We start from the raw sequence: 15,652 nt of genomic DNA on the forward strand, positions 1-15,652 counted from the left end.
ACGCCCGCCCACTCCTTTTCATATGCTGTCAATGATTAACCACCCCCCACCCCAGGTCCTTGTAAGTAGTTGTTGGGAGCATAATTCCCATCTTCCCTGTGGAAGTCTTAGAAGGTAAGGACTAGGAGCTGGTGATTGTGTCATCTCCCAAGAGAAGCGTGTGAGCAAAAAGGTAAACAGGATCATTCCTGCTTTGGGCTCATATGTGAATGGAGAGCTAACTACAATCATCTTCCCCATACTCTTTAATCTCATGTCAACATACAGTATAGCTGTCACTGAAATTCAGTTTAAGAAATAAGGAAAGTAAAGACATGTAAGAAAAAAAACAAATGATTTGGGTATAAAGAAAAAGTGGCTTACCTTAAGGCGTCTAAGGTGTAAGACAACATCATCCAGCATGCTTTTTGGATCCACACTGGAAAAGCATGGCTTTAAGGGCATTCTACATGTGGAGACCCAGGGGAGAAGGAGGAGAGGCTGGCTATGTAGCCACAATCCCAGTGCCTGTAAGCGACAGACAAAGTGACGGAGAGAGGAATAGAAGGCAGCGATGCCACGATGGCTTCGTGGTGCTCAGCGACGCTTCCAGTGAAAGCCTCCTTGTGTCACTTCTCCAGTCCTCCAGTCTATAGCGCCACCTGTCAGGTTCAAAAACCCCCCACCCCCCCAACTTCCCTTTTGATTAAGTTCGCCCCTCACAAGTCTTTGCAGTCAGTTTTGAATCAGCAGGTTTGCATTGCTGCTGCTAAAGCGCTAGCAGCCTCTGTTTTTGGGGCGAGGAGAAACCCTCTCCCCATTTGCCCCCTCCCGCCTCCCCACCGTTCTCCCCATCCTCCCTGTCTGCTCCCTCTCTTCAGTCCCTGTCACTGTTTTGCCTAAACTCCTGCACAGAACTCCTCCACTTTCTTCCCCAGCTTATCAGTAAATCTACACACCCCCCTCGTTCTGTAGCTTCCCTGCTGCTTGCTTCGGACTCCTCTGGGGGACAGTGCAATTAGTGCGCCTCAAAAAAGCCTCTTGCCCACAACTGAAGCTCCCATGCCAACACTGTAGATGACTATGTCTATGGGATCAGCTGATACTGTCACCCAGACTAAGCTGAGCTACGAAAGAACAGGCACGTCCCTGAATTAGTCGAGTCTGGCAGGTGATATTCCAGAAGAGGAGGAAAAGCTGTAAAATCCCATAGAGCAGACGTCTGTAGAGAGGCAGTGGCAGCCGGAGCGCCAGACAGTCGCTATGGCAATATGGATCTGTACCTACCGCCAGTGACAGCAGTGTTACGGTAGGTCTCCAACACCAGTTAGTCACCGTGGGAGGACTGTGCATTGCATAACCAAGCAGAATGATGGCGAGAGAGGGAGGACTGATCCTGATGGCCGTGGCAATGAAGGAAAAGGAGCATGAGAATGAGGGAGAGAGGGAGGGAGGAAGGAGGAGGAGGAGGAGGAGGGAGGGGGAAACGACATTGCTCACGCTTACTGTTGTCTCCTCCTCTCCCACTGCTGTGGGGGCTGGTTGAGCACACTCATACATGCACACACCCGCACAGCCTCCACCTAAACAACACACAAAAGCAAAAAGAGAAAAAGCCTAAAAGGAGGTGAATTCAGCCCCACTGTGCAGCACTCTGCTCCGAGTTCAGTCGAGCCCATCATCAGCTGCTGTTATTCTGGCAGACCTGCGGAGCGGGGAGGAGAGAAGGAGGGGGCAACAATAGGAGGCAGCGGGGAAATAAAGGATGGTTGAGGCTGGGTGGAGGACAAAGAGGGAGGCAGTGGAAAGATGTGGGGTCTGTGCACGCAGTTAGATATTTATCTCCAGAGTGGCTTCTGAAATCAAGACACCACACCTGCTGAGCTGTGTATGCTCTTCTTTAGCTTTCCAACACTTCCTCAGCCTTTTTATTTTCTAATTATACCTCCTGTGTGCTATACAAATTTATATCAATATCCACGGCAGCACTAAGTTTCAGTTACTTATGGTTGGTCTCTCACGGCTCCATAGCACCAAGCTGCATTGTTGAGGTTAATAAATGAGAAAAACTGCATTCCTCTCCCGTTCCTGCACTCGAGCATAGGTCAGTGCAGTTGGACTGCATTTCTAAATGTATGTCAACAGGCTTCTGATCCAGTCAACTCATTTCTTCTAGTGTTATGACTCACTCTCACTCCTCCTCACTCCTTCTCCCCCCCTCACATCATCTTCATCCTGTCTATTTCTATTCAGGTGGGCTGCAAACGTGTGTGTCAGCCAGGCTAATAACTTTTATGTGCAAGAACATTTTTTTGGTTAGAAGTTCACAGGGCAACACCTGCTGGACAGGTATCACAATGATTGTTGCACAGTGTTGACCCCATAAGGGTTTAATAGACAGACCTCAGAATTCATAATGACCTAAGCAGGCTTTAAGAGTTAATGAACTGAGACGGTGAAATCATCTGTTCATGCTTGATTTGATGGAGTCTTTTAATGCCCTTTATGTCTCCCTCTTCATCCTGCATGTTCTCATTGTCAAAGCAATGAATCACTCACAAATGACTTGGCGTGATGTAACTATTCTTCAAGAGTTGCGGTTACATTGATAAACAAGCACAGATAAGAGCCAAATTTGGTGTGAAATTTCACAAATCTTTTACAGAGAATGTTGACAATTTAAGTGGCGTTGTTTTTTTACATACAGCACTTACTTTGAGCCTCTAAAAATGCCCATGAAATTCTGATTCTAATTGTGAAATATGCCACAGTACCATTAAAAATAAATATGTGCAGCAACACCAACCTCACTACTCTCAGTCTCTCAGTTTCAGTGGGTGATACTTTTTGTTTGCTTGTGTTTTTGGACAGGACCAACCAGACTGCACAAAACGGTTACCAACAGCCAAAATCCATGGAGCCTCAGGCTAACTATAGTGTGGTTTTTAATGCTTCATTGAACTGTGATAGCTCCACCACCATGAAGAGGGGCTGGTCTGCTAGTGCAGTAAACTCTGTAATCCTCTTAATTTTACCATAGTGTTTTATTTCAGCTCTGGTGTTATTTCTCTTGTATTATAATTAGTTGTTTGCATTGCCTTTGGTCTGCAGTTTAACGTAGTTTGGCACGTGACTGCTACACAGATGCTTTCATATTGCAAAATGCAAGTAGTGGACAGTGCTTCTTTATTGCAGTTTTTGCCTGCTTAGATAACAGGCAGGGTAACACCTCTAGCTGATACCAGTAGTTGAACATTTGTTGGCATCAGCTTTGATCTTAATACTGAATATCAGATGGTTGTATCCCTCGTTGTCTGTTCATCTGAAAGAGCCAGCTTAACACTATCAAGCCTGCTTCCATCCCATTCTCAATATCTCCAGGCAGAGCAATAATTTATAGTTTCAGTGTTGCGGTTATCTTGACCTCGGGGGTAATAGAGCGCTGCAGCTGAATTGAAGGAGGTCAGTAAAACAACGATGCTGCAACAATCTTCTTTCCTCCACGCTCCCGTCCTCACGACCCCCATCACTGACCCTTCCTCTGCACACACCCTCTGAGTCACTACCTGCTAGTTGTGGATGCTGACCAGCTGAAGATGGGATGATCATTCAAACCATTCGCCTGATTACAGATTAAGAGGTGGTCTGATCATACACACAGGATAGCATCGAGGTCGATTCCTCACACAACCACTATTCTATCAATATAAACCGTTTTAAGAACCCATTATCACAGCAACAGCAGTTGTTTATTATGTCATGGGAGGGCAAATAAAACAATAACTAACAATAACCTCACTTTTCTCGTTGTCTGTGCATGCAGATACAAGCCAAATAGCTATATTCTGCAACTGTTATTGGCCGTTATTATTATGTGAAGCCTAGCAACGCTTTCAGTGTGAGCATCAACTTTTACATTGTAGCCAATAACCTTATGAGTAGTTTATATAGAAAAGTCTGGCATTTTACAGCTCTAATGAACACAAAATCATTACCGGGTCTTCAGATGGCCATTTTGGGGTCTTCAAAAAACCTCTGTTGTAGTGCCATGATCATCACATTTGCAACAGAATGTATTCAGAAGAGGGTGATTAAGTTGAACTTTTTCTCATTCCGTTTCTTCTGCTGGTTGGTTTGTAATCCCTCTTTCTCTTTTCATAGTAGGTTAGTTCTAATAGAGGAAAATATCTAAAAGTTTTGTTGGCATCTTCTGTTTCGACTAAACTCTAAAGACAAGGTTGACAAACGCTAAGGTTTCTCATCCAAACAAGATCACATAGTGCCTTTCAAATGAAAATTTTGTGCAGATAATTCCAAACAAAAATGACAGGAGTCTGATTTTTCTGGGTCACAGTAAACAGTTTCAAGTAGGAGAGAGTTTCCCCACTTATTCTAACTCAGTTATGATGTCCACACAGAGTATGCTAACCCAAAAGTTAAGTCAAGTCAATTTTATTTGTATAGCCCATTATCTCAAATCACAAATGTGCCTCATGGGGCTTTAAAACTAAAACTTCAAAACTTAGTTATTTGAGTAGCTTGGTTTATAAAGGAATCCTTTGTGCACAAATCCTTTGTGTTCCTTCTGTCCTTTGAAATGGCACAGAGCTTCAGGCCACTTTTTTCTGGTTGTTCCACATAGTCTTGCTTTGATGCACATTATCTACAGTGTCCACTGAGGCAGACTGTGTGTTGGCGGAGACATGTCAGAGTCTTATTATTTCAGCCACTCTCTCCTGTTCTGCTACCCTAGAGGGGTCAGGAAGACCTGACACTGTCCAGCCATGAGCTTGAATCAGAGTATTAGCCACCCACTCGGTGTGACCCGTAGTCTCAACGCCTCCTTCCCCTTGGGAAGTCAACAGACACCCGTCCCTTGTAGCAGCAACCAACCCACGCACCAGCTCTCCTGTTCACCCATGAGTCTCAACTCATGGGTGAACAGTAACCGGTTTAATGTTTTCCAGCTTTGTTTTTATTGACCATTACAGTAAACAAGTGGGTGTGCAGAGCATGGGGGGCTTATGAAGACCAATGACTGTCATATCCTGTTGTCTCAGTGGGTTTGTTATGGAAGCACTGGGGGGGATTTGTTATTACCAAGATATTAACAAACTGCAAAAATGGTCACAACAAAATCTGCTGGTGTGTATTTACTAATGAATATAGATACCGTGCAATGGGCTTATGGGCTGCATTAATTATTTTTGCATTTATTTATATTTAGCCCAATGGTGTCAGAACAACAGCTTATTAACACATCTGGCAGACATTGAGCAATTTACAGCATTCATAGGTACAGCAGGCTTTAAGCTAAGTACTAATGCATAGATGACAATGTAAACATTCTGATGTTTCACAGGTATAATGTTAACCATGTTTACCATCTTATATCAGTGTCTTAGCATGCTAACATTAGCTAATTAGGTATTTGTTCATAAATAAGTTTTGAACAAAGTGGAATTTTGACCTGAAGATGGTGCCAGATATAAAGGTAGATGATCACCAAAGTTTCTGAAATCCTTCCTGAGGGTAACACATTTCTTCAAATGTCATGGCAATCCATCCAACAGTGATGATATTCACCCAAAACCAAAATGTTAGTCTAATGGTGGTGTTAAAGCAAACGTCAGTGGATCACAAAGTTATTATGATTCATCCTCTGGGAGCTATGAATGTCTGTTCAAATTTCATGGCCGTCCATGCAACAGTTGTTGAGATTTCAGTCTGGAGCAGAGGACTGATTGACTGATAAATCTTGCCATTCCTAGAACCATGCCACCAGTATTGCTAAATATAACTATACAGGTGGACAAACTACTTCTGATTACCTCTAACATATATAATACATTTCTGTACTGCATGTTTTTGCTGGTCAACGTACAGTAGACAAAACCATATATTGGTAATTGAAACAGATAACATGTGATCAGCTAAAATTGTCCAGTAATATCAGCCATACATGTATCAGTTTGGCTTTGCTGGAGACAGTTAATGAGAGCAGTGATACTGAACCAAAACAATGAGATAAAGGCTTAAAAGCTAAACAGAGCCACAGAGTAGAGTGATCATTCTTTGTAGGTTTGACACTGGAACACATAATGATAGGCACTGGAATCATTGTTACCATAAAAAAAAACTGATTATAGTAGATTTAATGTGAAAATAATTTTAACATACATGTATGTATTTGTGGTATGCAGTAGGGTTAGGATTTAGATGCTTACTGGACAAATTTACATCAGTGATGCTTGTACAGTACAGTAGGATGGCCTCTCCCTCTCTGGTGTGATCATACACCCACGCACCATTGCAGCACCAGCCAATTAAGGGCAATTATCAAGTGTGCTCATTCAACACTCTCAGGCTTTTGTGTATCTCAGCTAGCTCCATTAGAAATGGGCCTTGGTTCCTGGAACTGAATTATGAGCTTCTCTGAAATGACCAGTGTTGTTCCACTTTGAGGAACAGGAATTTTACAGTTTGTGTGGGTTTACAGGTAACATTTGGATTTTGACAGCAGTGATGGTGTTGGCCTCAAGTGAGGCTGTACCATCTAATAAAGGCTTTGCTTGTATCTCAAATATGGATATCAATACTTCAGTTTTACAACTTTAATTACTTTTTAGCCTCACTGTGACACTCTCTTTAATAATTAACAGCACATACGTGTCCGCTCCTAAACAAGTTCCATTTTCAAACCCGTCTCTGTTCCCTATGTGGATGCCCCATCCTACATCCCTGGTAAAATACCAAACGTCAGTCTGTCAGCTGTAATTACAGGAATCCTCCCATCTTCACAAGGGACTGCAGGGCAGAATAGGGACTAAATTGGATGAAAAGCAAGGCAGGAGTCATGAATGGACAACAAGGTTTTGGGGTTAATTAGAATTTCTCTGTTTGGCATTTGAGAGCAGTGCAGGATTTCTGCGGTTGATTATCAGTGTTATTTCCAGGTTTGAGCTGTTTGACCATGCAGTATTCAAGATGAGATGTTGTTGTCTATGTACAGGTGAACAAGGAAGTCTAAAAATATAGAACCACATGTATCTTTTTCATTAGACAGTACACACTAAAGAAAGGCATACCATATATGTTAGAACAGTCATGGACCATGGATGAATAAACTAATATTACTTTTACCCTGATTTATTCTCTCATTCTCTCTAGCAAATGGATTTTTGCCCAGTGTATGATGCATATCACCATGAAAAACAGAAAAAACAGGCATTTTACAACAAAGGATTTTTCATTATACCATATCATGACAGGTGGTAAAACTAACTTTAAGAGTTTGCCCACAAAAACCTTTATTACTGGGACATCTCTCTTTTTTCATTGGCACAGTATTGTTTACTTTACATTGAATAGACAATAGTGAATATTTTGTGAGTTATCCTCAATTAAATAATGTTACCTTTTGCTCGCCTACTAAATTCAAAATATGTCCTCTTTTCTAGTAGACCATGCTTTATTCAAAATAAATATTGATACTGGCCTCAAAAATCTATTATCGGTTATGGCCTTTGCTAGAGTACAACTGAATTCTGAACAGATCATTACAAATCAAATATTATTTTTTTCCCCATGTTTTCACTGTAGTTTGCATTCAGAATAAAATGTGACTGCACTGTTATTAGTCAGACTCTAATTTAAACTTTCACTACTAAAATACAATTTACTGCTAAAAACTGCTAAAGAAACAATGCAGAATCAAATTCCGTGTACTTTATAACAGATTAGAACTGAAATTGTAATGAGACTTCTACAAACTTCTAAATTATTTATTATTATTTATGTATGCTTTTCAATTGTGCCTATTTCACATCCGTAAACCAACAAAAGAAAATATCTGAAGCTCCCACTCCATCTGGTTGTTTGTGTGTATCTATATATACATTTTCTCATCTTATTTCCGTTTGTGTTTTATTTATTTATTGCTTTTCAATCTCCCAGCCAGAGGAAGGCTTGGAACACGGTGTGTGTTAAGACAGAAACCCTTGGTGGATGGTGATTAAGTGGATAAACAGATGGTTCTGCTGTTGACACCCAGCGGCACCAATAGCTGACTGGACAGGAAGTAGAAGCTCAGGTTAACAGGTCAGATCAGGCCCAGCAGCATCTCTTTCTGCATACAAAACCAAAAATAGTATGTTGAGTTCTGATGGTTCTCTCAAAAATACATATATCTATTTGAAGAGAAATTACAGGGAGGTATTAGAGGTGGTGATGTGTCTTTTATGAGTGAAGCAGTAATTAGTTTCAGAAAGTCCAACTGAGAATAAAATAATTTTTTGCTAAGAAATCAGTACATATATCCGTGCTGTTTTGTCACTTGTGTACTTAAGAGTGTAATTATCCAAAATTATATAATAATAATATATATCTGCACAGGTGAGCACTAGAAATACACTTTTAACCACACTATTATACTATTGTATGAGCCAGCTGGAGGCTAGTGTATCCATTACTGTGACTTCAGTACTCTGTATGTTACTGAAGGTTTTGTGCGCACCTACAGATGAAATTGCAAATCTAAAGCCAAAGCTTGATCTTCGACTCTTCCTTTAATATATACATCTTTACATCAGTGGTTGTGTGTGTCTCTGTGGATGATTCACAGCCTGATTTCAAATGCAACTTCCTGACACACTATTTCGGTGAGGCAATTGATTCGACACAAGGTGAGGCTACACGGGCGAACAGGGAGACATTAGCAGTAGTGCCTTTATTTCAAGCAGCCCTTACATATGCCACGCTAACTCATTGCAGGCACCCTCGTTCATGTCTAGAGGCCCCCGTTAACTATTAATCAGTCCGAGCATCCAACATGGCTACACACAGCACCCATCTCTTTACTGCCCCCCGAAGGCCCTAAATCACAGCGAGTGGAGGCCCGCTGTTCGTAGCACTGCAATGACTGCAGGTCAGCACTAGCTAGATAGTCATAGCTGTGATGGATGTCCAGCATGTTTGGGCTGCTGCTTGTCCTGTGGCTGAGCGGAGAGCAGGCTCTGATATTTCTCCTTACTGCTTGCTCTGCATCACTGTTCAGGATTCCAGTTGATGGAGTGTCGAGAATTCCATGGAAATTAAAATATATTTACAAGACAGGGATGATTTTTGTTTTCCTCTTTGTTTAATGGTGCCCACTTATTCCTCTTATAAGGCAAAAAGAAAAGAACATTCGCTCATGGGAGTGTGTGACTATTTGAGTACAACACGTTTCATTTGATAAACTCGTATTGTTTATCCCAAAACTGTAGGCTTTACAAAGCCAATAGTTAATCAAACACATTGCCTCCAACCCTTAAGCGATGTGGGTCATCATTTATAGGTGCAAAGGTTTCATTAGGCCCCACAGTTTTTAGCTTTACACCAACTGAATTGGATCTTGAATAATGAGTCAAAAAGTAGGCATTATATCAACATTCGTGAAATAAGTAATGTAGAACAGATGCATCAGGAAACTGCATTGTCGCTAGATCCAAGTCATTACAGTTTACCCTGTGAGAAACAAATCAATTTTATGGCAAACTATCCAATAGACATGTCTCTTGAACCCAAAATTGTTAAACCGCTAGTTGCACTAGATGAAATGTCATTAGAATTTAATATCTGGTCTCAAACTAGGTGCTGGTCTATCTAGTAGACGTTGAATTCACAGGATTCATTCACTTTGATCTGCTGCTGGTGCATGAAGAAAATCAGGAGATAAACGGATACATCCTCTGGGGGGACCTTGATCATCCATACCAAATTTCATGGAAATACATCCAATAGTTGTCAAGACATTTCAATCAGGACCAAAGTGGTGGATCAAAAACTAATATTGACATCAAGTGCTAACCACCAGTGTAGTTGAAAAAGCTGATATGAGCACAAATTTTGAATGACAAACGGTAGTTTATAAAGTTAATCAAAACACCTGAAGAGCAAATTCATTAATTAAATTATGTGTACATTAATCAATTTTGTTTCTATCATGGAATTTCCACCCACATTTCCTCTTGGAGCTAAAGCAGAGGTTTTATAATGTCTAATAAATAGTGCCTGACACACTATCATTAGCTCATAGGAGAATGAAGGCTCTGTGATTTTCTTACCCAGTTGTTTAAAAAAAGCCCTGCATCTAGGAAGTGTTTGTAGATGTCTTGCCCCTTTCTTTTTATTCGCTTGTCTTTCAGTAGAGTCTTCTTGGCGTTTATTAACCACAGTGGAGAGGAAAACAAGTCTGACATTGACGCAGGGCAGAAGGAGGAATTCTGATGCTCTGAGTAATTACATAGATGTATTGGGAAGGGATTGGGATTCCATGCTAGGTGCCACCTAGAGACACTGGTTAAAGGATTTGATAGCAGATTAAAGCCCTGGGAGGTCAGTGTTGTGCAGATGCTGGAAGAAAGACAGTAGGGAGCCGGGAATTTCAATATAAATGTAAAACAGTCCAGGAGCCACAAACAAAAGCCGTTCTATTTATTTTGAGGCTGATACTTACAGGCAAGCGCATGGATGCACAAGTACCTCCACACACACTGGACAGCCTCTCAGAAAATGATATGTCTTTACATGGTCAGAATATTGATGCTTATACTTCAGTCTCAACAGACCCTTGTATTTGATTGGCTTCTGTTCAAGTACTGCTTGATGCAAGTGACAAACACTGGCTGAAAATTAACCCAACACTGAGTCTTAGGTAACATTTGCCAAACTGTTTTGCACTCTAGCTAACCTCTTTCCATGGGAGTGAATTTATTTAGTGTTCCACAGTTTGAATTGTTTGGCATAAATTTGGTACCTATGAAGAGTAATGCTGCACACTGCCTCCAAACCACAATTGTGTATATATAGCTTTGAACCTAGAAGTGATGAAGTTAGCACTACACTTCTAACAAATGTTTTCATTGATGTTCACAGAATTAATTGTATTAAGGTGGTGATCCGCTGACTTTTCATCTACATTATTAGGTCAAATTTTCAATATGTCCAGTTCTTTATGTTTGTGACACTGGCATGGCTACATTTGTGTTGTACACATAAATCTCTGTAGGGACAAACCAACAGCAACCCATTGGTTCCACCTTGATTCCTCTTACACTGATCAACAAAGATGGACACCCAAATGATATGACCAGACCCTTGTTCATGTAAATTGGTTCTCTGGTTGTGATATAAAACAGTTGAGATTATTTGGGAATTTGACCTACCACTTTTACACAATTCAAGCTCTTCTTTCTCTTTAACCCTTTGTTTTTAGTCACCAGCATAATTTCAGAATTGTGCAAAAAAGCTATAGCAAAGATGTGATTGTTAAACTCTCAAGTCTTATACTCTTCATGCAATAAATTATAAAGAAAAATAGAAACTGTTAAAGAGAATGTTTTTCCTGTATTATTTGTTTGACCAAAGTGTTCGCTGCCAAGCATGAACCTTCATTTAACATACGTCTCCAGCTGACTCAGGCTGCAGGGCCATCCATGTCCTGTTAATTCAGGCATCAGTTGTGGGCAAGAAGTAGGAGCTGTCAGGTTTGGTTTGTGAATTTCGAAACGACTGAGGTAGACCGTTGACTGTCACAGTCATACACTCACACACACACAGTACATATCTCACCAGTACCAGGCTCTTCATTTCTGCCATCCAAACAGTCCCTTCTTCATCTCCTCATCTCCTAATCAGGAAATTTTGCCATCCTTCGCATTCTCTTCAGACTTCATTTTAAAGAGCTTCTTGTTAATTATACCTCTTGAAAATGACAACCCCAATTCTTGTCATGTCCAACTGATTATTCCATTTATTAGGAGGAAATATCTGCCAAAGCCTTTTAGGCTTTAAGAGTAGATTCACTCATCGCTTCTTTATGACTGAGTGACTATTGTTATTTCTCTATCATGAGCTGTTTGCCCATTTCAGATACAGTCTAGCCTATGTCCTGGAGCTGATTTGACCACTTCAGGGTTGCACCGTATTAGCATATTATTTGTCTTTTAATCTATTCCCGGAAATCTTTCAATATCCCCTTTCACACCTTTGCTCCCCAAAAGTATGATCCATTTCATATTTCAGACACCTGCTCTCTCCATAATCAGTGTAATCTCAAAACAAGCTGGAGTTTTTCTTCCCTCTATCTCTGAGCAGAGGTATTCACCACATTTTCTCATGAGCTTGGAAAGCAGGATTATTTTTTTATTAGTGTTGCACAGAGAAAAATATATTACTTTGGTTTGTTCTTTAATAATTTGTAGTTTTTTGTCATATCGTTGATTAAACAGCCTGGAAAGATCGGTCAGAAGAGCTTACAGAGTTGGGTTTTAGTTGCGGTGGTGGTGTTTTTGGCAATGGTCAAACATAACATTCCCATTCAACCCTGGATCAGAGATGTTGGAATGTAATCATGTTGTGATGGAGGTTTCTTGGCAAACTCCCTGGGACTTGAACATTCAGTGGTGTTTCCAACCAACCATAATAAGCATTAAGCAGGTGCGTCTGGTGGCCTAGCGGTTAAGACACATGCCTAATACTGTGATGGCAATATGTGGTACTGGTTTGATTCCTGCTTGGGACCTTTTGTTGAATGTCACATTCCTCTCTCTCCCTCACTATTTTCTACTCTGACCTACAGTATCTGATAAAAGTAAAATGCCAAAATCAAGCCTTGTGCTTTAGTTTGATCAGAACACATTTTAACCCCAAAGCTATCTACATCCTGTGACCCTAGTTTGGGTATTTGCAACAAAAGTATTTCCTTAACCAAATAATCATGCCTGATTTGGAACAAAGGCAAATACACTGTTGGTTTTTTAAAATCCCTACTAGGATCTTCTTTTTGACATAATCTACGTACTGTATGGAGAGTTTTCTATGGTTTTACTTATCAAAGTTATCCATGATCCCCAGACCATCATTTTACATATCATATTCTTGCATCACTAACTCCTGGAATTCCCTCCTGCCACTGCGAAGTTCTTAAACTTTGTTATAAGAAGAATGTTAAGAATACCAAAGTCATCAATGGTTTTCTTAGTGACCTGTAAGGTTGGAAATAACATTTGCCTGGTGCGAAGTAACAAAAAACATGATTTACTGTGACTAAGAAGGGTTTCTTCCATTAAAGTCAATACAAACAATGTAAATCAGAGATGACACAGGATTTCTTCATTGCTCATCAACTAGAATTCTGCTCAGTGCTGCTGGAAGCCACATAAAGGAGACTCCAGATACTTAAGTAATATTGCTGTTACGTAGCCTCTGGCCACCAGTGGCAGCACTGAGCACACAAAAAGACCTTTCTTTCTCAGAGTAAATCAGTTTTGGGTTTTTTGTCACTTTGCATGCATATTCTATTGTCCTCCCCCCCAGCCTCCCCTCCATATAGTACTCTCTTCAACACTTTGCGTCTATCTTGTCTCTCTGCAGTTCTGGATATGGCTCGCCATGTGCCTCTCTATCGGGCACTACTGGAGCTGCTGAGGGCCATCTCCACCTGCACGGCTCTGGTTCCTCTGCTGCTGCCTCTGTCTGGAGACCCGGGGCAGGATGAGGAAGAGGAGGACGAAGAACACTCTGAGGGACAGACCTCTGTTGGGATGCTGCTGGCCAAGATGAAGACATGTGTGGACACATACACCAATCGCCTCAGGTCAGATGGAGAAAATCTATATAACATAAGTGGGCTTAAAGGAATAATTTAATTCGTTTTCCCTGGTTTTAAAATTTTATATATAGAACCCAAATGTTACACAGTACATCAAGACAAATATCAATCAATCAATCAATCAAATAGTTCCACATACTTTTTAATTGTCTTATTTTATGCACTAAAACTGACTTCATTCATAAGGAGTAATGTCTAATTTAATCCTTTGAACTAGCAATGACCTCACCACTTCGGTATCATTCACTCTGCTCCTCTCCGCTATACTGCTGCACTGGGAATCTTTACATCTGGAGCCCTGTTCACACTTGGCATCAAAACACATCCTAGGTTATGTGAATGTACCCCAAGAGGCATCGGGGACGCACAGAGATTCAGTTACTAAGTAGCTTTTGGAAGTAGTCAGGGATACATGTCCAGATATGTGTTTTATTATGGCAGGAAAATGTGCCCAACACACCAGACCAACTAAGCGTAGGGAAAAAACATTGGCTTTGCTCTGCATATAAGATACAAATGCTGTACCTTTTTATATACACACACACACACTCAAGTACAAGTCTACATATAACCTAAGAGATGTGACCACACTATCTTCAAATGAGTGAGCTCATGTTCCTCAGGCAGTCCCTGTAAGCTTCTTGACAACACGCTGTACTCAGGTTACATACATACATACTGCATGCATACATATCGAAGTGCCTTATTATGAATGATGTATCTCATGGTATTTTTAGAAAATGTCTGTCATGAATGTTGCAGCAGTTCATTTAAGGTACCACAGGAAGAAAACCATATAGTTGCTGATCAGTCAGTGAGACAGCAGTGCTGTATTGAACCGCTGACACATAGACTGGGCAACATTTTAGATCACTGAAAGGGTTCAAACTTGCACCTCATGTGTGGAGCTACTAGTTCATACATTATTTTAGTTTAGTCACACTATCAAAATAATTCAGACTGCCTATAGTGTCTGTGGGATAAGGAGTGTGAGTATGGACCTGTTGTGCCAAGAATCTTAAGACAGGATTTGGACAGCCTCTCTTCATTCATTGCTGCTTTTTACTGACAAAAAAAACAGATGTTAATCAACTTTTAATCAATTTTAGTCAAAGTTTAAAGATAACTTTATCAACCCATGTTAATGCATGTCTTTATTGATCTGTTAATGTCTTTTGATGATGTTAGGCTTGAACATAGCATGATATACCCACAAGTTTCACATTCCACCAGGGTTTATAGCACACACACACACATACACACTAGGGCTATCCCCAACTCAGGATTTTCATACTTGACTCAGAGCCGACACTTCAGACTGATGCATCAGATGTGACATGTATTCTCATGTACAGTATATTTCTCTTTATTTATCTCGTTACCTATATTTCATTCTTATGGGCCTGCATACTTACTTTACCTGTCAGACTTGTGTTTTAATGCAGTTGCTCATCATCTGTGATGTGAAAAGTGTGTCCTGGTATTAGTTCAGTTCTAAAAGCCAAGCGCAGCATGGAGCATCTCTCCTGTCAGCTGAAGAGTGGATCAGACTGGACGGTAGAGACACTGGTACGTGTCTGTTTAAAAAGGAGTTTAGCCGACTTTGCTGCATTTATAACATCAGCGCTGAGAGTTTGGAGAAGGAAACACATTTTCTCTCCTCTGCATCACGCTGTCCTCCGTTTCCATCACAGTTATGTATTTATATCGTTTGGAGACAAGAATCTGGAAAAGTTTACAGCCTGTCATGTTGTCACCCTGCGTTCCTCTGTGTGCAATGATGTGGATAAACAAGACTAGGTGAAGTATATGGCTGCACTGTATATGAAACACTAGAGGACTTTTAATTTGACACGACGGATACAGGAAGTGGTGACACATGGGGACCAAGCCCCCAGGAAGTGTGCCAGGCTTTGAATGAAGCCAATTTGCCAAAGATCATTTTTCAATATCAAGTACACTAAGTTTGGACTTGCGTACTTGCTACAACAACAATATTTAATAAAGACTGATCTGTTA

General features: G+C 40.7%; 1 protein-coding gene across 7 annotated transcripts in view; it reads left to right on the forward strand.

Annotated features, from left to right (window-relative positions):
* The window catches only part of birc6 (baculoviral IAP repeat containing 6), a 126,124-nt gene that overhangs the window by 78,030 nt on the left and 32,442 nt on the right, over positions 1 to 15,652 (forward strand). For all 7 annotated transcript variants that reach the window (XM_067609317.1, XM_067609319.1, XM_067609322.1 and 4 more), the window contains exon 65: positions 13,396 to 13,618. In XM_067609317.1, the coding sequence (XP_067465418.1) occupies positions 13,396 to 13,618 (223 nt within the window). The remainder of the gene's footprint in view (positions 1 to 13,395; positions 13,619 to 15,652) is intronic.

This window comes from Thunnus thynnus, chromosome 14 (assembly GCF_963924715.1).
Source record: "Thunnus thynnus chromosome 14, fThuThy2.1, whole genome shotgun sequence".
Lineage (NCBI taxonomy): Eukaryota > Metazoa > Chordata > Actinopteri > Scombriformes > Scombridae > Thunnus > Thunnus thynnus.